The 22,172-nt window shown below is 42.5% G+C and overlaps 1 protein-coding gene across 1 annotated transcript in view; it reads left to right on the forward strand.

Annotated features, from left to right (window-relative positions):
- Positions 1 to 820: 820 nt before the first annotated feature.
- The window catches only part of LOC103777060 (zinc finger protein Helios-like), a gene marked incomplete at its 3' end in the record, with an annotated part of 68,798 nt that continues 47,446 nt past the window's right edge, over positions 821 to 22,172 (forward strand). Inside the window, exons 1-2 of the mRNA XM_008944598.1 lie at positions 821 to 854; positions 1,567 to 1,671. Of these exons, the coding sequence (XP_008942846.1) occupies positions 821 to 854; positions 1,567 to 1,671 (139 nt within the window). The remainder of the gene's footprint in view (positions 855 to 1,566; positions 1,672 to 22,172) is intronic.

Consider the following 22,172-nt stretch of genomic DNA (forward strand, 5'->3'; position numbering starts at 1 on the left):
AAAAGAACACAGTTATGATTATTGATCTCTCTCTCCCCCCCTCCCTTTTTTTTTTTTTCTTCAATCTATATCAAATGATAGCTAGGGGGTGTCATTCTATACAGTTACTTGGGTTTCTGGAAAGTAATAGCTTGTTCTGTGTCAGCAAAGTGCTTCCAGAAACTTTAAGATTGCTTCACACCACAAAATGTATGATCTGGGAGTATTAAGTGTGACGTTCGGCCCCATGCTGTGGCACATAAATAGGGTTAGAGTGAGCAGGTGCACGTACAGGTGTGTGTGCCTGTGCCTACGGTGCGGCGAGACAAAGAGCTGTAGCGACCCTCCCAAAGGGGAAAAAACACGGGGGGGCTTTATTTTGTTTAGATCAGGATGGAGTCTCTTGGAGCGCGTGTGAAAAGAGCAATTGTTGATAGTATCCATCTCCTCAAAGTCTGTTCCGGCTGCGAGAGCTGATAATTGATAAAGCATTACCATCCTGGCTTGAATAAAACAAGTGGGAAGTCAGGGGAAAAACCTCTCAGATGGGGTTAAAAATGCAAGTGGGGGACAGAGAGGGGTACGGTCAGACCAAGACGGTCCCAGTGTCGCCTGCCTGGGAGGCAGCTGAATTTCTCTCCTCACACAATTTGCGGGAAGAGCTCGGTGATTTGCAAATGAGCACATGCAGCACACTTGTGTGTTTCTCTAGGCGGTGGTTGCAACAGCAGTAAAATGGGCAACTGCTCAGGGCTTTAAGTAAGTTTAATCATTTAGTGGTTGGTACTGACAGGCATCTTTGAGGGTGTACTTTTTTGCCTTGCAGCACTGCACTTTGACTATGGAAGCAGAGGCTGCTGATGGATATATAACATGTAAGTAGTCATTTCATTTGATTATTCTGAATTACTTCTCTTTTCCCACTGTCCTTTCTATAATGCAGACACCTGAAACTTTCGCTCCCTTGTCTATGGTATTTGCATTGAGGTGACACTGAATTAATAACATTTAAAAATAAAATTTATGTGTAGCTGAAAAATGCCTGGGGAGGGGCGCATGGGGGAGTACCTCTAGGTTTAAAAGTTTCCTGAGGATGAATGAACTTTGCAAACGAGAGAGTTCATCTCCAGGAATCCAAATTGCAGCCAAAACCTTTTTTCTGTTTTCTGTTCCGGGGTTTGTGTAAGCACTTTGTTTAACTGTTAGCTAACCCAGAGCTTTTTGGGGCAGGTCTGTAAGGAGAAGTACAGTTTCAGTCTCCTGCCCAGCCTGGACTCTCAGTGTCTGCAAATGGAAAAGTAATGCTAACTTCTCTTGAGACAGAGCAGCTGGGGCAAGGTTTGTCCCAGGTCTGTGTGTGTAGAAGGCAGGTGACACAAGGTTGGGGGGGGGGGGGGGGGGGTGCTAAAATCGGTCAGTCATGTTTACCTGTTGCCACTGAGGGTTCAGTTTTCACAGGCTGGGGAAGACCCCGATGGTAAAGCAGGGAAGGGTGAAGGGGGTGAGTGAGGCGTACTTCTCAATCCTTGTGTTGCTCAGCTGAAGGAGGGGATGGAAACTTACGGGGCACTTGTTTTGTGAAAGCAGGTGACAATGAGCTTTCGCCCGAAAGGGAGCACTCCGGCATGGCCATTGACCTCACCTCCAGCACACCCAATGGGCAGCATACCTCCCCCAGTCACATGGCAAGCAGTAAGTCTCCTCTTAAACCTGTTTCTCTCTAGCAGCGGGTTTGGGTTAGTCTGGTCCTCCGGGTCCTTGGCTTCCTTGCCGGGTCTTACCCATTGCTGTAGGTGTTGCTAATACAAGAAGAGGAGGACAGAGTAGAGATTTTTTTTTTTTTCTTCTGTCTGCTTTCTTGTTCATGCTGGTATCTCATCTAAGCATGAATGGGATTACTAGTCTGAACTATCCCAAGGTGGCATTTGAGAGCTGGTCCTTAACTGTTCCAGGTAGGAAAACACTAGACTTGACGTGTGCTGGTTTTTTTTCATCAGGTTTTGAAATCCAAATGGAAATTGTTGCTATTATTATTACTTACTGTGCTTCCCCAAACAGCTTGAAGTAGTTTTATTTGAAAACAAACACACTTTATTTACAAAAAGGCTTTACTCTGGCAAAAGTATAAAGTTAAAATATCTGGGTTTGATGGCAGGTTGTATTTTACAATTCCATATAGAAACTTCAGCATCCTTTTCATTACCTCAGCAAGTCTGAAAGTAGGCTGGGATAATTGGAAGTTTATGGCTCTTGATAGTTGACTCTGTAACAAACTGAAAGGATTTTGTTTTAGAATGTCAAGGGAGAAATTGAAAAAATGTAGAGACATTTGGGAGTCTACCCAGTGTGCCAAAAGCTCATAATACTTTTATAATTATTTTCATGCCGTGTTTTGGAGGTGGATAAATGTAGTTTACACACATTTCATAAAACCAACATGCGTTTTTTTTCCTCTGTGTGAGTGCCATAGCTTGTTTTACTATTGTTTACAATATTATCTCAAGATATTTACCTTAAAGTAACTCTGTACTTGTATTCAAAAATAATGTAACATGCTTTTCTTCCAATATACTTTCAGAAGGTTCTTCTCTGTGTGATAGTGATTTTCTTTGTAGTGCGTGTCCTAGATAGGTATTTATCTTTTGAAACTGAGTGTTTGTATAATAACCCACCAAAAACTGTGAAAGAAAGAGCTTTTAGGGTTGCTTGCTTTAAAATACATAGTGTATTGCCTTCAGAGTATATCTTACTGAGAGAAAGATGTTACTTTCCTTTAAGAATACTTCTTTCCTCCTGCAAATTGGGAGTAAAATGCAGTTTTTATGAGCCTTTAAAACTGAGGGTTATTATGAAGATCTCCCAATTATATACATGTTGCTAGAGAATATGATTGCTAATACTCCGAACTGAACTTAATATGACAGCCGATCGTAATTCAGCATCTTTAGACAATTCCAATCCTGCTGCACTGGGATTCTGATATATTTTATTACGTTGTAAAAGTTTTACTACTCACTTTCTTCATTTTCTTTGTTTCCTTTTTATTAATGGGACACCTTCATTGGAAGGGAAAAAAAGCTCCCTGTTTTAAATCTTCTTTATAATCTAGACTAAAAAGCAGAGTCAAATTAGGGAATAAAAAGATCTAGGATGAAGTCATGCAAAAATACTTGAACACATTCAATATTTTCCTGTTCATTGTGTTAACATTTTCAATGGTTTTTAAGCTTCGTTAGTTCTTGCAACACACATGGATTTGCAGCCTTGCTGAATGTCTTTTTTTTTTTTTTTCTTTAAATGTGTTTTGTGGTGTCTCACAGGTGTCCCAACTGCTTTAATCACTGCTGCTCTGGATTAAGCATGTGCTGCTCTTAAAAAAATGAGGGGCTCTGCCTGGGGTTCTTAAGCCAAGCAAAACTCCAGCTTCTTAAATTTGTTGTAATTTATTTCTTCTTTGCAACCATAAGAATGTTTTGCAGAGAGGTGGTTTGTTCTGCCTTGAACATGGAATGTATTGATCAGAGGTTGTCGGCTTTTGTGGCAGCTGTTATGTTGGTTCATTTAAGGTTTTTGGCCAATCTTGAACCTGGCATGTGTAGACTAAATCACTGGTCTGTGCTTTAGAGCTTCCCACTTGTTTTGCGGGATACAGGAAATCCTTTTAAAGGTTTGGTATCCAAGGGACCTGGGACCTCTTCTTAAAACTTATTTATTTTTAGTCGAGGTGGAACAGTAAGGGAGGAATGGCTGTTGGAAATATCTTGTATGAATTCGGTAGCTCCCCTTGGATCGATCCGTCATCCTTCCTCGCAAGTGGAGGAAGTGACTGCGTTGTGTTTCAGTGGAGTCATTGGAGACTGGCTGATCTGCTGCTGGCCTGACCTCCCAGTGAAGCCCAGGGCATGGTGTTCTGGCTGGGCAGGGTTTGCTGTTGGAGAAGCTGGTACGTAACGTGGTATGTGGGTCAGACTCGGAATGTCCCCAGATTCCTGGTTTTGGTGCCAGTTGTCCCCAAAACGTGGCTGGCCCTGTTTAGCTGTGTGCTCAGGATGTGCACCTGCAGGGCAGAGATCTAAGTTCTGACCTTTGTTCTTGTGTTCCATTGAATCGTTTTGAAACACAGCTCTTAATTTAGCCTTAATTTGTGTCTGGCTCAAACAAGAGACAAAACTGTAAGAAGCAAATTTCTTGGATCTGTACCCAAACGACTGAGCAGTGCTCTCCCAGCAACAGTAAAATTATGTGCTAGGTAAAGAGTTTTCTGTGTTCATTAGCCCTTGGCAATCCGTGTTAGCAGGGGCTCTGGCTGGGCCACTGATGTTTTCAGGTTGTATTCCAAAAGGTTTCAGGTTAAATATTTTTGGCTTGTGTTGGGGAGTTTTCTGCTGCATCCTTCAACCTGTTATGATTTTCAAGAATCTAGATGGTATCCATAGGTTATGGATGGGGATGACACTCAATTTTCCTTGTGAATGAGACGAAAGATAAATGGGGGTGAATCGCCTGTCACAGCTATCTAATGATGGTACCTATCCCCTCCCGCATGGATCTGCCTTCAGCAGAGTACTGTATGTATGTTGGCAGATGCTCTGTTCTAAAATACTTTATTGTAGTTTTATGTAAGCAAAGATTTAAAATACGTGCAAATAGTCAAACTGAATCGGTTGATAGATTGCTTCACTCCCATCTACAGCCAAAGACAAATTAGTGCTATACCTGCTGAGTACAGATGATGCATTTACACAGCTCCAAATTTGGAAGTCCAGATTTTCTTCTGATCTTCCGTAGGAAAACTCTTCCAAAGGCTGACACCCAGAGGTGAGCATCAAAGGCCTGCTCGATTAACTTTGTGTGGGTACTAGCGAGTTCCTTGCATGGCCCTAGGCCCTCCTGTGGACCCTGCTGAGTTCAAGGGCGTCCGTGTTGCCTTTGGTCAACGTGGAACTGGGCTGTAAGTGATCAGGAACCTCTGAATTGGAACTAGCATGCTAATTAAAGGCTGATGGGGAATCCTTATAAAAGAGCCTTTAAAAAGAAATAATGACCAGCCCCCTCCTCATAATACCAGACTGAGCTCTTACTATAGTTATTAGAGATTTTGTTTTAGGCTTTTTTTTTTTCCTGTAGGGTAAAATAGACTTAGAAGAAAATGTTCCTTTTAGAAACTGCAGGGGCATGGTTGTTTGATTAGTGGATTCGATGACCACTTTTTGTAGGATGAAGGGTAATTCTCTAAGACCACTTGCCTGGCATCATACAGAAAATAATAACAGCAGCTATTAGCACCTGCCAGTTAGTGACAGAAGAAATTTCCTCTTCAATTAGAGATTTTACAGTGGGTGCCTCAGATAACTTTATCTTTGCTTTTATAGACAAAAGGAGCCCTTAAACGAAACAGAGTCAGAACAACTGTAAATATCAAACCAAACATCTGATGTTTGAAACTGATTAAAATTGTGGTGTGCTTTCAAGATGGGTTCATACTAGCTTCCAGTGTTACTAAGTTTTGAGAAATTGATGCACAAAACATGCCTTGTCAGCTGACTGTTGCTGGAAACAAGGAGGTGATTTTGTTTTCTCCGAGGTGGGGATTGTGCTGTCTGCTGAGAGAGCTGTTGGGACAGCAGCATTCGGTGTGAGTGATTTCAGCAGCAGTACTTAAAGAGAATTCGGAAAAGGTCTTATTAGAATGTAGCCAGTACTGTTTTCCCAGTGGTCAGGGTCAACTGGGGTGGGGTGGCCTATCAGTTGCATTCTTTTTCCTTTTGAACTTGAAAGTCCCAAATCTTTCTCAATGACTTCTGGTTTTAAACTCTAAATTGTCAAACCAGCCCTGCTTTGTCCCAGTTGTGTTGCCCTGAGCAGCAGGTTTCATGTACCACAGCTGTATCAGCACCAGGTCTGTGTGGATGAAGAAATGTCACTGTGGAGCTTGCCTTTTGGAACGAAGCTGCATAAAAGCACAGGTTGCTTCATGCCTCAGCTACACGGCAAAGAAGCTTTGCCATCAGCAGAGCTTACTGTTCAGGCACGTGAGGCTGGGCCTTGCACTAGGATTCTTTTTGGCTCAGCCTGTGTTTTTTCAGTAGAATGAGGTGGTGGAGGCTGAGCCTCTGCAGGAGGCTTTTCTGTAGGGGTAGTTAAAGCTGGCTGGGCTGAGCTGCAAATGGGGGACTGAATTGGCGCTTTGAGGCAGTCACTCCCCTGACATGTGCACTGGGGCACGGACAATTCTGGCAGCCAAACTGCTGTGTTCTGCAGCAAGGATTCAGGTCTTCTGTTCTTCCAAATAACCTTGGAAAGTGTGAGAAGCTGCATAACTTTTACCTGGACTGGATAAGCTCGGGGTGCTGAGGAATCCCTTTCCTCAGCGGCCTACAAGGAATAGGGTGGGCAACATCTATTGGCCCGGGTACCTTGGATCCCACTTCAGTGCAGGGAGGTGGACTTCTGACAGTCACTTCAGATGTCGTCCAGTGCTTTGTGTCTGACTTTCCAACCTTGACAGCTCAATATTTAGAGAGCCTGGCTGTGGAATTTCCCAATGATGTCTGATCCACATGTACCTGTGGTTTCACAGGTTGAAGGGTGGTGAAGATGCACCATGCCACGATGAGCTTAGTCATAAGAGTTGAGCTCAATCAAGTGTGACAGGGAACTGGAAGAAGTGAGCTCTTGAGGCTTACAGGAGCACTGACTTTGCTTCAGTCTTTAAACTTCAAACTCCTGCAGAATTGCTGAGGGAATAATACTCATCAGTTTTAGCCAATGGGTTTAGCTTTCTTGAAGTTTAAAGAGGAAAAATAATAAATAAAAAGGTGACGGTCAGGCTTTAAACAGAAATTTAGGGTTTTGTCCATGCCTAAGAAACTGAAGCTCTCCATGGTAGTGTTACAGTTTTTGTTTGTTGTGTTTTGTGGGTGTGTTTTTTTTTTTTTAGGGTGTTTTTGTTTTTCTTTTTTAAAAAAAGCTACCTGGAAATGAAAGACTTGCTGGGCTGCACCTTACATTGTTGGGGCTTTATCCACATCAGCTTAGAGTTTTCACTATGGTTAAAATGATGGAATAGTTCCTCTGTTACAAACTCTGTGCATTCACAAACACCAAGTAGCCATTGAAACCAGTAGGTGTTTAAGTAACTGCTACTTGTAGCTCACCCTCCAGTGGCAGAGGGTTCCCCTGTGTAATTTTTGTCTCTTCTGTGACAGCCTCTCTGGCATTCCCTAAGGAGTCATATACTTGTCTGCAAAAACATTCCTCTCTCTTGGTGAGTGTTCTAAAGAGGGTGGAGCGAAATGATCAGTTAATCTCATTAAATAGGTTTTTATTCATTCTGATGGAAATCTTTTGAGAGGTCATCTGCCAGGGCTTTGTTGCTGCACACACCTTTCTCAGGGAGCTTCTGTTATTTTCTTGGACTGTCAGGTTCAGTTAACTTTCCTTGGTACACACCCTGTTACAACACTGTGCTCTTGCTAGCTTGGTAGTCAGCAAGTTTTCAGTGTTTGCTTCTGGAATTTCAGTTCTTTTACAGACATGACAACAAAAAGAGCACTCCTCATCTTCCTTGAAATGTGGCACGCTGATAGATGATGAGACACTGTCTTTCCCATCCCTGATCGTGGGGAAGGTGCCACTCCTGCAGAAGTCGATGGGCATTTCTCCTGGGAAATTGGATTGAGGGCTTGTTTCCTGTTTTTGTGGGCCACAGCCTCTGTCTAGTCCTCCAGCTAAGTGATAGTTTGCAGGACTCAATTTTCCAGGTGGGAATGACCTGTGTCATCTTTGTGCATTACTGATGGTGAGCGGTGCTCGTCCTCCCTCCAGTGCCAAGAGGGCACCTTGAAGGAGTGATGCTGTTCTACCAGGAGGAAAAGGCATAGCTCCTCGGTGACCCCAGGGAATGGAACTCCTCGGGGCATCCACCTTGAAGCAGCTCCTTAGAACACTGAAGAGAAGGTGGTACCGCTGCTCTGTGCAGTAACAAGACCTGTGTCCAGCCCAGGCACATAGCCTGGGCCACTGCATGTTGTCCCTTGCCTGGAGCTGGGAATGCTTGTTTGGGGCCAGTCGGCCGAGTGCCACATGCCAACGGAAGGAAGCACAGCTGTGACTGGCACTGAGAAGCAATGGGGCTTGGCGGGGATGGCTCTGGGTTGGGTAACAGGAGGCCCAGTTTTTTCTCTGCATCCTGTCATTGCTGGGTTGTCCCTTTATGTTTCTGGGCTGCTCTTTCTCCCATCTTGCCTTTTTTTCTGAATTGCAGAGGCCATAGATCACTTGGGTGGAGGTTTGGATAGTACCTGTTTGTTGTTGTCAAAAGTCATTATTTTATTACAATACCTACTTTGCCTAGGGGTTGTTTTACATTGAATTTTCACAGCCCCACAATGAGGTGCCTTCAGAACTACCTTAGTACCAGTATAGCTTATTTCCTCTCCTACACAGGCATAATTGTGGTAGTCCTAAAGCACCCTGTTCTGCTGTGATTACATTAGAGCAACCACAGCATTTTAACTCTTCCTATACAGCTGAGTGTTACCAGGTCTGTGTGTGGATAAACTCCTATTTACACTACCCAGCAAAATGTGCCCTTGATCCAGAGCCAGGTCTACATTACCGGCTTCTGCCGGCACCGTTGTGTCAGCCTGTGGCTTTGAAGAGCTGTAATCCCTCACAGGAGGAGTGGTGCTGCCAGAAGCTCTGGCTGTGAGCATAGCCCTGGCTGGCAGGGTCACCTGTAAGTCCTGTTACAGGTGGTACACTGGAGCATACCGGAAAACAGCAGACACTGTTCCTGGAAAAGAATGGGTTTGATTGATTCCCCCTCATTTCTGTGCTGATAAGTCATCCAAACTTCTGTGAATTAGAACCTCTTTCTTTTTTTTAACTGACTTTCGCTTTCTCCACCCCTCTTATTATTGCTTTCTGGGTTTGGGGGTTCATTCCTATAAAGCTGTGTGGCCGAGGCATAGCACCACAGAGGTGGTGTGTTCTGTGTGTGTCGTGCTTACTCTTTTAGCTCATGGTTGCTCTGCGTTCTGCCTGTTCAGAGAGGTCACAGGACTCTTGATATCTCCTCTTCTGAAGCCAAGGTTGCCGGTTTGATCCCCATGACCTCTGAGGAACAGGGTAACACCTGTGGGTGGTAGGAGGTCAGTCCTAGGGCCAAACTGCATTTCCAACCCTGATATGAAGGGTGTAAAGATGTAGATTTACCAGCCAATGGTGAATGAAAAAGACAGCAAAGTTTAAGTGCCTCATCTCCCTAAATAGGACTCCCTCTTCTTAGCAGACTGTGGGTTTTACCCAAGGCATGAGCCAAGGAACCTGATTCACTCCAGACCTACCTCCCCTCTCCCCACCTGGGGAAGCTGCAAAGGCTGGCAGTTTTCACCCCCTCTTTCTGCTGAGGCATTGGTACCACCTGTGAGGCTGTTCTGGGCAGAGGTGTAGTTGCTGCAGCAGGGGAGAGAGGAAGGGAAGCCTATCACTGGGCTGGAGAAGGCCTTTTGAGCACTCAGCTCTACTGTCCGCCCTGAAGCTTTGTGTGGTGGGGATAGAAGACCCAGCCACATCTTGGTGCTGTTGCTGTCAGGTTCTTTGTCCTGGAGAGCGGAAGCCTGAAGCAATTTCCAAAGGTAGGACATACTGAGGCAGAGGAAATCTATTCACTTTGTTTGCCTGTCCTGTCACCTGTTTTCTCATGAAGCTTCCTCTTATGTGAGGAGGTAAGACAATGTGTGTTTTATCTCTAGCTAATGGAAGATCTGGGCAGGGCCCACAATAGAGGATAGAGGAGCTCCATTTGCTCACATGTGTGACAAAGCTTGAGTTTCTGATGAAGGATATTTTTTTGTTTATCCTATTTGTTCTTGAACAAAACAAGTGTTAGTCTAAAGATATCAGAGCTCTGACCTTCAACAGTAGACTGGTGTCTTCTTAGCTCCTTATTAGTCATGTTTCCTTTGTATTCCCCTAAGTGTCCAAAACCCCCTAATTCCATTGAAAGAAAATGATGTTGTCCTGCTTTTTCTTAAGAAACATGTATTCCCTCAGTTTGTGGCAGTTATGTTGGTGAGTGGCCCAAGAAGCTGGCTGGAGAGTCTTGTGATATGTCCAAGTCCGTGTTAATTTTTCTCGTTGTTACTCTTTGAGTTGGGACTCTGTGTGTGCAGTCACAGGAGAATTCACACCTACCTTTTCCTGGTCCTTAGCTTTCAGATGTTTTATGATTCCCTCTGGAAGCGAATGTGCTCTCTCAGATAATGGTCTAGCCATAAAACACAAACTGAGAGAATTTTTGGTAACTGCATCTGTTCATCCCTTAAACTTCAGCAGCTTGAGTTAAACACCTGCTTCTGTCCAAAGAGCAAACAGGATGATGTGAATTTCCTTCTGAAAATGAAAGAAGTTGCTTCTTTCTATATGAAAACAACAAGTCTTTTTACATGGAAGAGTTAGGAGGTCTATTCATTTGGGGAAGAGTAGCTGTTCTTTTTAATCATGGATGGTTTAAAAGTTTCCAGGAAAGAGTCACAGTAGGTGGAAGACCTTGTTCTGGTTATCAGCCAGATCTGTGATAAGGGGAGAAGGCTCAGGCAGAAGAAGAAAATGGGGTTTGGTTTTGGTGAAGTTTAATCTTATTTCTAGAGAAATTTGTGTCCTGCAGTGTGTGTTTTGCTTTGTCCAGATAATGGCCCCTGAAGGGGAACAAATGTTATTAATTAGCATTTTGCATACTGCTTTTAATTGTCTGTTCCTAGGTACAGCCTTTGTATTGTGTGTGTAGAATGGCATCTCTCCCTGCCTCTCTAGAGAGTCTGCAGGGATCCGGCACCTGTGCAGTGTGTGCACAGGTACAGAAATATTTGAGAGCATTATTAGAATGTTTGCTCACATAGTTATTGTAATCTTACTATATAGTATTAACATATCATTAGACTATTTCAGACTTTAGCAGAGTATGGAAATATTTTAGAATGTACCGATGGGTCTTCAATTCACACCATGCCTTAATGCTCATCACCTCTCAGATGTGGGCATGTCCTAGATGTAGATGTGTGTAATAGTTTTATGGTTTCATCTCCCCAGATCGGGTCAACTTTAGCAATTGTTTTGACTTTGTTAGTAGCACAGTGGTTCCTGGGTGCGATTAGTGCTTATCCAGGCAGCTGTGTGGAACCATCGGGGGTATCGGCTTCACTTGGAACCTCCTGTCTGAAAATCTCCTCCAGCTGAAATACACAGGCCTCTCTCTCCATCACTGAGAGACGTTATCCTTTGGATAATCTGTTCTTCTAGACTGTAATGTAATAACATCACCTCATTATATCATGGTTTTTCAACAATAAATCTTTAAGAGCCTCACATGGGTGAATAAAATTATAGGCTGAAGAGGTGGAGAAAAATTAGAGGAATTAGTGTTAGTATGAATTCAGCTCCTCTGGGTGGGAGGCAGTCAGCTTCATCGTCTGTGTATGTGACTTCAAAATGTCAGATTATAGCTACCTCTTCAGAGTTCAGAAGAATGATGGGCTAGTTGTGTGTTTGAGGGTCAAGTAGTGTATGATGTTACCAGACTGCGAGAGCTCTGTGTGTTTATTCTTGCATTCTTTTAAATCTGTATTCTGTCAGTTACACATTTTCTTTATTCCTCCAAAAATCCCATGCATTTATATGTGAATCTCAAACTGGAGTGTTCTTGGAGTATAAATGTTATCTATCACCAATCAGCTGCCCCCAAATTGGTTAGTACCAAGCAGAGAAGGTTGGCAGCTGGAGCAAGTAATACGAAAATGTGTCCGGCTCTGGTTTATGACAAGCCCTTATGTGTGTGATGTGTGTCAATACAAATTGAAGGCACTTACAGAGAGTTTTGGTCGCATACAGCAGGGATACACAGGCTTGAAAACGCTTAAAATTATGCAAGTTTCATGAAATTACAAAGCCAGAAAGAGGAGAGGTATGTGAATTGTACCTCTGCTGAAGGAAAAGCTATTAAGCACCACCCTTTTCATATGTCAAAGGCATGGGAAAAAGTTGCTGGAAGCTAGTCTCTGCGAAGTCTGCTGCTCCCAGAACCTACTTTTTGGTTAGATGTTTGTGCAAAATCACCTCTCTGGTCGGACAGCGAGAGCAGAGGTGAGTCAGGCTGTCGGCACACACCCTGGTTTCAGGTTGCTGTCTCACTGCACTTGCGCGAAAATGCTGTAGAGAGGTATTTGCTTTTTTTCTCACACTTTTTAAGTGCTTTGTTTATTTAATTTCATTAGTGCTATTGTTACTTAAATTTGGCTTCTGACTGGTAACCATTAAATATTTATAGAAAAATCGATAGTAGTGAGATTTTTGCTCTAGTAAATATATAACACATATATATTCAAAACCAAAGCGAACTGCAATGCATTCCAGGAAATAATGATGTTCTATAATGATGTTCTGTAAAGGACTAGCTCATCTTCATGTCAGGATGCTTTATCTGTGTCCCAACTGCAGCTGTTACAGCAGTGGAACTCTGTCTGATGTATTTTTTTGTGTGTGTGTTTTTTTTCTTTAATTATATTTTGTTTTAAATCTATTTACAGCCTAGGACAATAGTGTCCAATACCTTAGCAAAAGAATAAAAAGTGTTTTCATTATAGAAACATGAATTATAATATAAAAGTGAAATATATATTTATTGAAGGTTCCTTAGAGACGATATGGGGAGATCCTGAAGTTTTATGTTGCCTCTGCTCGACAGCACCCCAGCAACCGACTCCAGTGCTAGAAGAGTTCCGGAGAACTGTGCTGGAGGGTCAGTTTTGCTTTGCTTGTGCCCGTCGCTTTCAGCCGTTCTGTGTTCTGACACGGGTGAAGGTCGTTTGGTGCCCCAGCTTGTCGTGCTCTCCTTGCCTTTGCTGTGGCACCCGAACGCCCTTATGAAACTGGTGGTGTGTGAGAGTCCCTTTGAGGAATTTCTGACATGTCTCCTGTTGTGACATCAGTACTCGGGTCTGGGTGGAGGCAAACCAGCTCTGCGTTTGGGAAGGGAAAAGTGTTTTGAGAGGAGGTGGTAACTGAAGATGATGGTTTGAAACCATTTAAAACCAATGCCTAGTTTAAAAATCTCTAGGACGTAAGCTGGCCTCGCGGGCAGACTAGGGTTCGTTGGAGGGATATGGACAAAGGTATGACATGTACAGGATGTCTTGATGTGTAGAGAAGACACTTTCTTCCCCAGTTTGGGTCTCTGTGTCATTCTCTTGTGCAACTGTAAATGGGATAAGTCTTGGCAGACCTTAAAGGAGATGGCCTGAATTAATTGTTATGGCCAGGTATTTTGGAAGGGGGGAAGGCTTCCTTACAAGCTGGCAATGAAATTTCAATTTATAATTATGACTGTAGTTTATAATAATAATTCTAATTATATATATAAACAGTTCCATCTACTATAATGTAATATGGTAACATTTGCTGAGCTTTGGCTGCTTTCAGATAGTGAAAATGTGCTGGTAGTTGTTGGCTAGGATTCAGAAACATTTGTCAAAATTTTGTGCACTATGTGAACAACAAGATTTTTGTGTGGATTAAGCAATTATTAATTCTCTCCCATTACCCATCAGATAAAACTACAACTAACTCATTAACCAAAATTAATTGTAAATAAAGCCGATCTGTTGTTGAGGAGGCTAATTAGAACAGTAATTGTGTAATGATGATACATTTAATTTCAAAATGCAGATTTAAAGCTACTCCTTTTGGCAGTGATAGAGCAAGGTACTCTGAAACGAAGCGGGATGTTTATTGTTGTCATTGTCCTCTTAATTAATACCACCAGGATTCCTGGGTTTTCAGGCTTAGTATTGTCCCCTATAGAGCCCTCAGCAATGTCCTAATTCAGCTCACACTAAAGCCAGTGGTTAAATGGCTTTTTCCCTTCAATGGGGAGAAGGTGCCACGAGGAAATGCGGGTGTAATGCGTTGCATGCTCCTGGCTTTGCTCCTGCAGCAGCACATCCGCGTGCCTGGGCTCTGGGAATACCGGCTCTGCACTGGGACTTGCTGCTGGCTTCCCGTGGAGACAGATAGATCTGGACTTCCAGGACAACAAAACTGAACTGTGACTCAACATTTTAAAAATGATTGAGCAATTTGCCATGGTTTCGCTACAATATCTTTTGCCCCAAGGATTATTTACTGCAGATTAATTTCCAGCAGTTTTCCACTGCTGTAGGTAATCTGGAATTTTAATAAGAAAGGAATTGTTTCAGTAGGTTCATAGCTTTATCCAAAAATTGCCTGCTACTAGTGGTGAAGTCAGCATCAGCAGTAAAATTAGCAGTGGTACCTGCTAGCCCCTATGCACATTTCCTCAGTTATTATTTTTGAATCTATTGTCAAAATAGATTAAATGCTATTATGAGGTGTTGGGCCTTCTTTAACATACTGTGTTTTATTTGAACAAACCACTGTTTGAATCATTAACAAAGAAATGGGCATTTGGTACAGAATATGTGATTCACCTCATCTCATTGTTTGTAATCACTCTACCAATTTTTTTTTTCTTCTCACTTGGTTTAGAGGGAATTACAGAACTGCAGCATTGAATTTATCATGAGTGTTCCTGCTAATCAGACTTGAAGGGACTATTGAGCATAAATATATTTTACCTATTTTATTTTTAACTTTTCCTCTGTGAGGTTTTCTTTTTCTTGTGCTTCCTGGTTCGTGGGGAGAAAAACCCTGTGATCATGTTTTAGTTACATCACTAATATTAGAACTGAGTAATGGGGTGGCTTTGGCAGCAGTCTCATTTATGAATTGTTGGTGAGCAGATGGCTCACCAAGTTGGCATGCCAACTCCGAACTTTCACAATCATGAGTCAAGTTTTAAATTGCAAGATTGCCTTAGAGGTGCCGTAAGAATATTTTTGTGTGCGTTTTTGTTTCACAAATGTACCTTCTCTTTCCTGAACCATGTTTTGCACTGAAGCGTGGCTTTTTGGCATCTCTGGGGTTGGGAATGCCTTTTTTTCTTTAATTTAATGAAAGTGGAGACTCTCGTAGTCACTTACCTGAAAATCTTGTTGCTAAGAAAAACCAGTAAATACTGGGCTAAGGGATGTAAAAGTGAGACTGGGCAGTCCTGGCTAATGTCAAATAGTTCAAATAGTTGAGATCATTCACAGTTGTACTTTCAGAATCTTCTGGTTTGCATGTGCAATAATTTGCTAGAAGTAATTTGCTGATATCTGTAATCCTGGTTATGCAAATCTGTGCCACCTTGCTTGTTTCTGAGTGCAGGGCTTAAATTGTTAGGCGACATAGAATACAAATGTTACATTTTGAAATGCAAGAGTGAATATTTTCTGTAAGCAAAATGTAGCAAAAAGAAAACAGAACTGAGCTGGAGTGCTCAGATGCTCTGGCTGCAAACACAGTGGAGTTCCAAAAGGGTCAGATCTTGATCCACTTGAGAATTTGAACAAATATTACTGGAAGAATTTTATTTTTTTTTTCTTCCTTTTTAAGCTATTCCTTCAACTAAAATTAACATGGTATATGTGGGTTATAATGCATTGTGGGACCTGTTACAGAATGATAATTAGACCTTATTTCTAAATGATTCCACACAAAGTGTGCTGTTGTAAATGCTAAACAACCACGTTTCATCCATAATCATGTAATTGGTGTGTGCAGCTAATTAGTGTGTGTTCAATTTAGGCCCAGATTTTTTGGAAATGTCTCCTGTTCTGGTCCTGATTTAGCAAAGCTCTTAAACAGATGATTAACTTCCATTGGCTTTAATAGGACTTAAGCACATTCTTAATCAGGGCCAAATCATGTCTCTTGGTGACGATCAGAGCAACCTGCCAGAGCTGTAGTAAAAATATCTGTAGGTCCTCCTTAAATTTAGATTAATCATTTCTTTAACTTGTGAAGTATTTTGTTTCAGAATCTGAAACTGTGTGGATCTCTCGCTCTTTTTTAAGCAAATGGTTATTGTCACAATCTAATTGCATGTATAAAGTTTAAGGATTTTAACTAGCTTGGCAGGAGGCTGTTTACATCAAATCTGTTCAATACACCTTTGAGGTGGAGAAGAAGAAAACACGCATCTGAGAGTGCCTCGCTGGAATACAAATGTCAGTGCTGATAGATATCTGTGATAGAAAATTTGTGTGGGAGTAATAATTTAGTAATAAAATAGGTCAAATTAATTCTTATGCTGAAGGGGATACCTTACAATAACCATTTTGTAATTTTATGTTTGACAGTTTGCTCTGCATTATGTGGATAGGTGGAGCTGAGATAATGTAATCCATTTCCAATTGTAAACAAGATTGCTGTAAGAGCTGCTGTAGTAAGATGCATGTTGGCTCACTTTAAGCTGAAAGGTAATTGCCTCTGAATATTAATGTGCATGTGGGGATTTTGTTTTTAATTCTGGGATTTCATCTTTGCCCTATAGCAGCTCTGAAGAGGCCCTTGTTTTCCCAAACCCCACTTTGCTGCTAATTGAAGCTGTTGTCAAGTGTTGCACTTTTGGGCCTTCTGCTTTTATTTTATCTGGCCTCTGTACCTTGGAGAACACTGCTTTCTGTGGCTGTTTTCTTTTTTTTTTTTTTGTTAACCACCTTTGAGCATATGAGGGTTTTTTTTGGAGGTGCTTTTGCTGTCCTACAGCAGTTATGACTGGTTCCTGGGCTAGGGAAGGCACGATAGGTTATGAGAAAGGGGAGAAGTTGCTGCACTAGTTGAATTGTAGCCTTTCAGAGTTAAGGTGCTCATTCTGTGCTAGGTAGCTGGAGATTCCTGAGGAGTAATTTGGGACCTAGTTAAAGCCCAGTACATTTTGTGGGAGATTCTCCATCTACGTCCCTACACTTTTGGAGAAGACTCTGATCACAAGGTCAAGCTGTAGGTAGCGACAAGCTTAGTCTGGGGGAACATCAGCTGGCTGCATTTGTATATGAAATTGTTCTAGGCATGGAAGGGCGTAGCCAGATGCCAAGACAGTCGTACCTCGTCTTTCCATTTAAGCTCTGGCAGTTGGCTTCTACAGGCCATCCTGCTGGCCACTGCTTCCAGCGAGGGCTGGCCCCAGAACAGTGGGGCCGGTGTTGGGTGGGTGGCGCTGCGGCTGGGCTCCAGAGCACGCTGGAGCCCCTCGGTGCTGCAGGCGCTTGGAGATCTGTGGTGTGCCGGGTTGTAGCCTGCGTGTGTTTTGACGGTGTTGGATGTGTGGGCTGTCATCAGCTGGGACTGTTTAAAGGTGCTATGGCTGGCCCCACCTGCCCTAGCAAAGAGGACTACTCCTAAGGCGAGCACTCAAAGAGTTCAACATGCCCTGTTCTCGCTTGCAATGCCAGCAGTTTTTCTAAAAAAGAAAAACCGAACAACAAAATAGGGTATTTTTAGTTTGGATCGATAAACTGATCCAGTGTACTGCGTGGGCTCACACAGCAAGAGGGTGATGTCCAGGCAGCGGTGGGAGCTCCTGGTGCTGATGCTTCTGCAGAGGCAAAGGCACGCTGAGCCGTGCTGGTGCCTGGTGCTAACAGATCTTTGCGTTGCGTCAGCCAAGGAGGTGGCAAGTTGGGGTTTCTGGTGCCTCGGTCCCTGCGCAGAGGATGCTCACCTCTGGTAGGGAGATGAAGCAAGCAGCCGAGAGGCACTGGCTTCACAACCAACCCTTTTGTGGGTCACCTTGAGCTCATGGCTCACAGCTGGACTAGAACCTCATATAATGTAGTTAAACAGTGGGCCGAAAATAGGTGGTGTTATGGGTGGGAACTGCTAAAAAGAGCCAGTCTTGGATCCTCCACACTCCTGTACCTTGCACAAACTCTGGGGCATTGAAGTTTTTGTTGTAGAATGATTTTAAATTTCCATGGTGCCCTGTCTACAGGGATTTGGTCTGACACTTCTTGAAGTCGAGGGGAGTCCTTGTGGTAATTTAGTAATTTTTGTAACATGATGCTGCTTGTAGCAAAGCTGTTCTATGGGTGGCTTTGCTAAAAAATTACATAGCTACAGAAACATTTGACTGTAGGCTGGTAAGTAGAAAAAGTTGAGGGTGTGTGGGTTTGTGAATGTATGTTGCCCATTACGGAGTCTCACCCTGTGCTGGGGCTGCTTCATGACGATGATAAAAATAACATAAAAGGATTCTAGTAACTAATTAACTTGTTCAGTAATGGATCAAGCATTGGCTGTCTTAAGGGCAGCAGTTGAAAAGAGCCTGGTTAATGAAAGTTGACTGAAGGTATGTCCTGTGCAATTACAAACTTTGTTTTATAATAGCATGTATTTTTCAGTAGCTCCTTGCCATCCTGTAATGTGGTTGGAGTGGGAGAAACAGAAAACTGGCCATTTCCTGGCAGATAGCGATAAGTTTCTACTCAGTCAGAAAGCTCTACACACTGTGATAGGTTTATAATTATTATCCTAAGATTGATGATTTTTTTTTTTTTTTGCCGGGGGTGGTGGTGGTGTAAATTTATGCACCAGTAATCCATTAAGAAATCAATAATCATTCCATAGTGAAATGCAGTTTCTCTACAACATTATAAATACACGCTAAAGATTTGAAACTGTCTCTCCTCCTCCACCTCCCTGCTCCTGCTTCCCTGAACTCCCAGTTCAGTGTTGGAGAAGCAGTTATATGGTAGGACTTTTGTGTTGGAAAAGACAAAGATGGTAGTATTAGTATAATCCTGAGAGCCAGTATAATTTTCTAGAGTGAAATTTGCTTTTCCCTCTTCTGATCTTGGGGAAATTCCCCCTCTCCTCTGCCCCAGTTTCATCCCTGGTAGATGGGGCTGATGAAAAATTCATGCCTTGTTTCTCTGTAGAGGACTGTGGAGAGGAAGTGTAGTATAAGTGTGAAGTCGTGGTATGTGCACATTTCCTTTCCCTCACTGCTCCTCCTCATTCAGTCTTGGTTCTTCATGTAACAGTACAGAGTTTTGACTATCAGAGGTCAACACATCCTGCAGGACTTCCCTTTTTCCTCTGAATTCTCCTCAGTTGGGCAAACATGTTTTTGAAACAGTGGTATAAGTTATCCCCTGATCTAGAGAGCTGGAAACCTACTTTATCTCAGAGTAAAGGTGTTTGTAGCTGATAAATAGTGAACTGTATGAGGGAGACTGAGAGTATTATTTATGTTTCTCGGTGGATGGGTAAATTACATGGAGTGAGGTGCTGGGCCAGTCTGGGTTTGGTCTTGCAAAGAAAATTGAGGATGGGGCATGGAGATGCTCTTACTGTAGGAAGAGCCACAAAACATGAAGTACTTTAAATACTATGTTTCCTTCTCATGTTTTTATTCTTCCTCTACTTCCTTTTTGTTAGAGTGGGTTGAAGAATCAGTTTTAGTGAAAAATACCTTGGTTTTCCATTAGAGTTAAAATTACTATTATTTTCAGCCAGCTCTGCTGTTGATTGAAAAATGGGGCATTATTTAATGATAGAGGTGTATCTTTCATCCGTGCTGTTGTTGCCCAGGCCTAATTTTGCTTTTTCATCTGCCCCAGTAAAAGGCTTGCTTGACTTAAGAAGGTTTAACTCAGTACCTGCCTTTTAGTCTTCTGAGAACTTTGTCATCTAGTGCAGGGATGCTCACCAGCCTTTTCAGTGTTGAGAAAGAGAGAAAGACCAGAGTGTTCATCGCATGTTTCCTTCTGAGATTTGAGAATTTCAGGTTATGTCCAGAGGACTAGCAGGTATAAAGCTGTTTTTCTCATTATTTGGCATGTGTATACCTTGGCTTGTCAGAGCAGGCCATGGGAATACCCACATGGGTAGAATTATTCATGTGTTTCAGTGTTCAAAGGCTTGTGTCTTAGGCAGGGAGCGGGGAAGAGCTGGTGCCGAGCAAAACTGGACACCTGGAAGCCAAACGCTATTTCTCATCTGCATCATGGCTCTAAAACAATTTAAGTGTTGTCGTAAGTGCCCCCACTAGAATCCTGTATGGGGAGAGCTTTCCTGCATGGCTCGGGTGTGGGACAGCTTCACTTTGACTAGCTCCCGTTGGAAAGCGTGACGCTGTGATGCTTATAGGAAAAGGCCCCGATGCCAGCAAAAAAAAGTTGGTCTTGTCAGCTGTGTTCTGCAGGTTTCCATTTAGCATTGACTTTTTGATTGCTGAATGGCTTTCTTTTCTTCTTCAAGGCCATGAACTGAATACAGGGTTGCTTTCCTATCAGTAATGAGTACTTCTTCATTTACTTAAAACTGTCCCTCTCGCTGAGGTGCTGGCGGCATACGAGTTTAACGAGGGCTGGCACTTTGTGTGTTTTAACTCTTAATTCAATACCTTGCAACTTGGGCCGCTTTTGGCTTACGTACTGAATCAACAATTTTTAATTTTGAAAATCACTTCCTCACTGCCACCCCATCTCTGGTCAACTTCTGATAGAGAAGCAGCAGCTGATTGACAGCTGATTTTTCTGCCATGATTTGCTGAAACATTCATGCAAATGTCATGTGGCTTTTCAGCGAAATAGGAAGAATTTATCACATCTTTTGGGGTTTTACCCATTACCATTTTTTTCCAGTGGTTTGCAGAATGGTGAGTGCTAAAAGCCCACTATCAGCTCACAGGATGCTGAGTTTAACAGATAGGGCTTTATTAGCTCAGTTGTGTTTGTCTTTACTTCACAAGTCTCTATTTAGAATTACCTGTGAGTGGTTATTTTCCAGTGTGGTTTTCTAAGACATACTTTTTTTTTTTTTTTTCTTTTTGTTGTTCCTGCTGTTATTTTGAACTACTAAAAGCTCATCACCATGTATATAACTCTTATGAATGTCTGTGTGTTCACTGATAGCTTGAATGGCAAGTTCCAGAAACTGCTTGAAGTGGCTCTTTGGAAAGAAATTTCTTCAAAGAGAAATATTTAACAAATTGAGCGATTAAGAGATGCCATCTCAATCGATAAGTTAGAGTTAATTGGCTGTGTACAAAGCATTTTTAAACAACTTCCCTGAAGGTTCTGAACATTAGGCTTAGAGTGCCTTTCTAGTGAGGCTAGAATGTAAGGCTACTTTCAAAGGCTGGTTTCTTCTAAGAAATAGTTATTTTATTTTATTCTAATTTCCCCCAAACCATTTTGCATTGTAGCTGTGGGTCTCACTGAGTGAATTTAAGACTGTTTGCTAACAGCCTTTCATTTCTTCTTTTTTCATGGGCATTCCCTCCTAGGAGTATCCGGTGCTCTACTGGCTGCAAACTGCTGCTCTAGAAAACAGTCGACAGCCACTCTCAGCACGTGGGCAATAACAGTGCTGCAAATGTATTGTGTTCAGGTCTCTGTCACCTCATTTTTCGATTACTGTTGCTGCAAATGTTATCAGAATTTCCCAAGCACAGCACGTTGACCACAAGCCATTTGTTAGGGCCAGTGGTCCTAATTGGATAGTTCAACTTTATGCTTTTAGACATGGCTTGAACCCTCTTGGAATTAAAAGGGAAGAAGAACCCCAAGCCCTCCCTTAGTAGTCCTAGCAGGCTATGAATAAAGTTCAGAAAAGGTGCATCATCCAAAGGTCTCAAAGTCCTCTTTAATGATGAGCAAATGATGTCCTCCGTACTTTCAGAAAATGGAGGTGGGAGAAGAGCTTACCCTGTCTTTGGGATGCCTCACTTGGGATCCTGTAGGCCTGACTTTTAGAGATGGCATGAATAGCTATACCATTTGGAAATGGATCCAGAATACATGAAGTTTGACTCTTGACGAGTTTGCCCTATGTGACTTGGTCAGTGAGCAAGTGAGCCAGCGACCGAGCCATAGACAAGCTGGAACGCTTGTCTTCCAGCTTTGGCTTCCTCTCACCAGAGCAGCGTTCCTCGCTTTGCGGGTCGTGTAGAAGTGTTAAATGTGTTTAATGAAGCTCCCTCCCTATTTATATTTTTTTTGTTTGTTTGTTTTTCCAAATGTCACCTCTAAAATTTGAGGTAAACTCTAAGGAAGAAAGAAATCCCTAACAGTAGAATTAAGTAGTTCAAAGCAAAATGCAGAAAGCATAAGAAGAGAAACTTCCTTAAATGCTTTTTCTGGAAACTGTTCCTCCCTTGTTGCCCACCAAAGGTCCTCGCCAAGACTCGTAAGCTGAAGGAGGGTAATAGTTCTCAAATCATTTGAGCAATGCTGTATTCAAATAGAGAAATGTTAACAAATCTTGTTGAGGCTGGGGCTCCC

Source organism: Merops nubicus, unplaced genomic scaffold (genome assembly GCF_000691845.1).
Source record: "Merops nubicus isolate BGI_N331 unplaced genomic scaffold, ASM69184v1 scaffold44007, whole genome shotgun sequence".
In the NCBI taxonomy this organism is placed as follows: domain Eukaryota; kingdom Metazoa; phylum Chordata; class Aves; order Coraciiformes; family Meropidae; genus Merops; species Merops nubicus.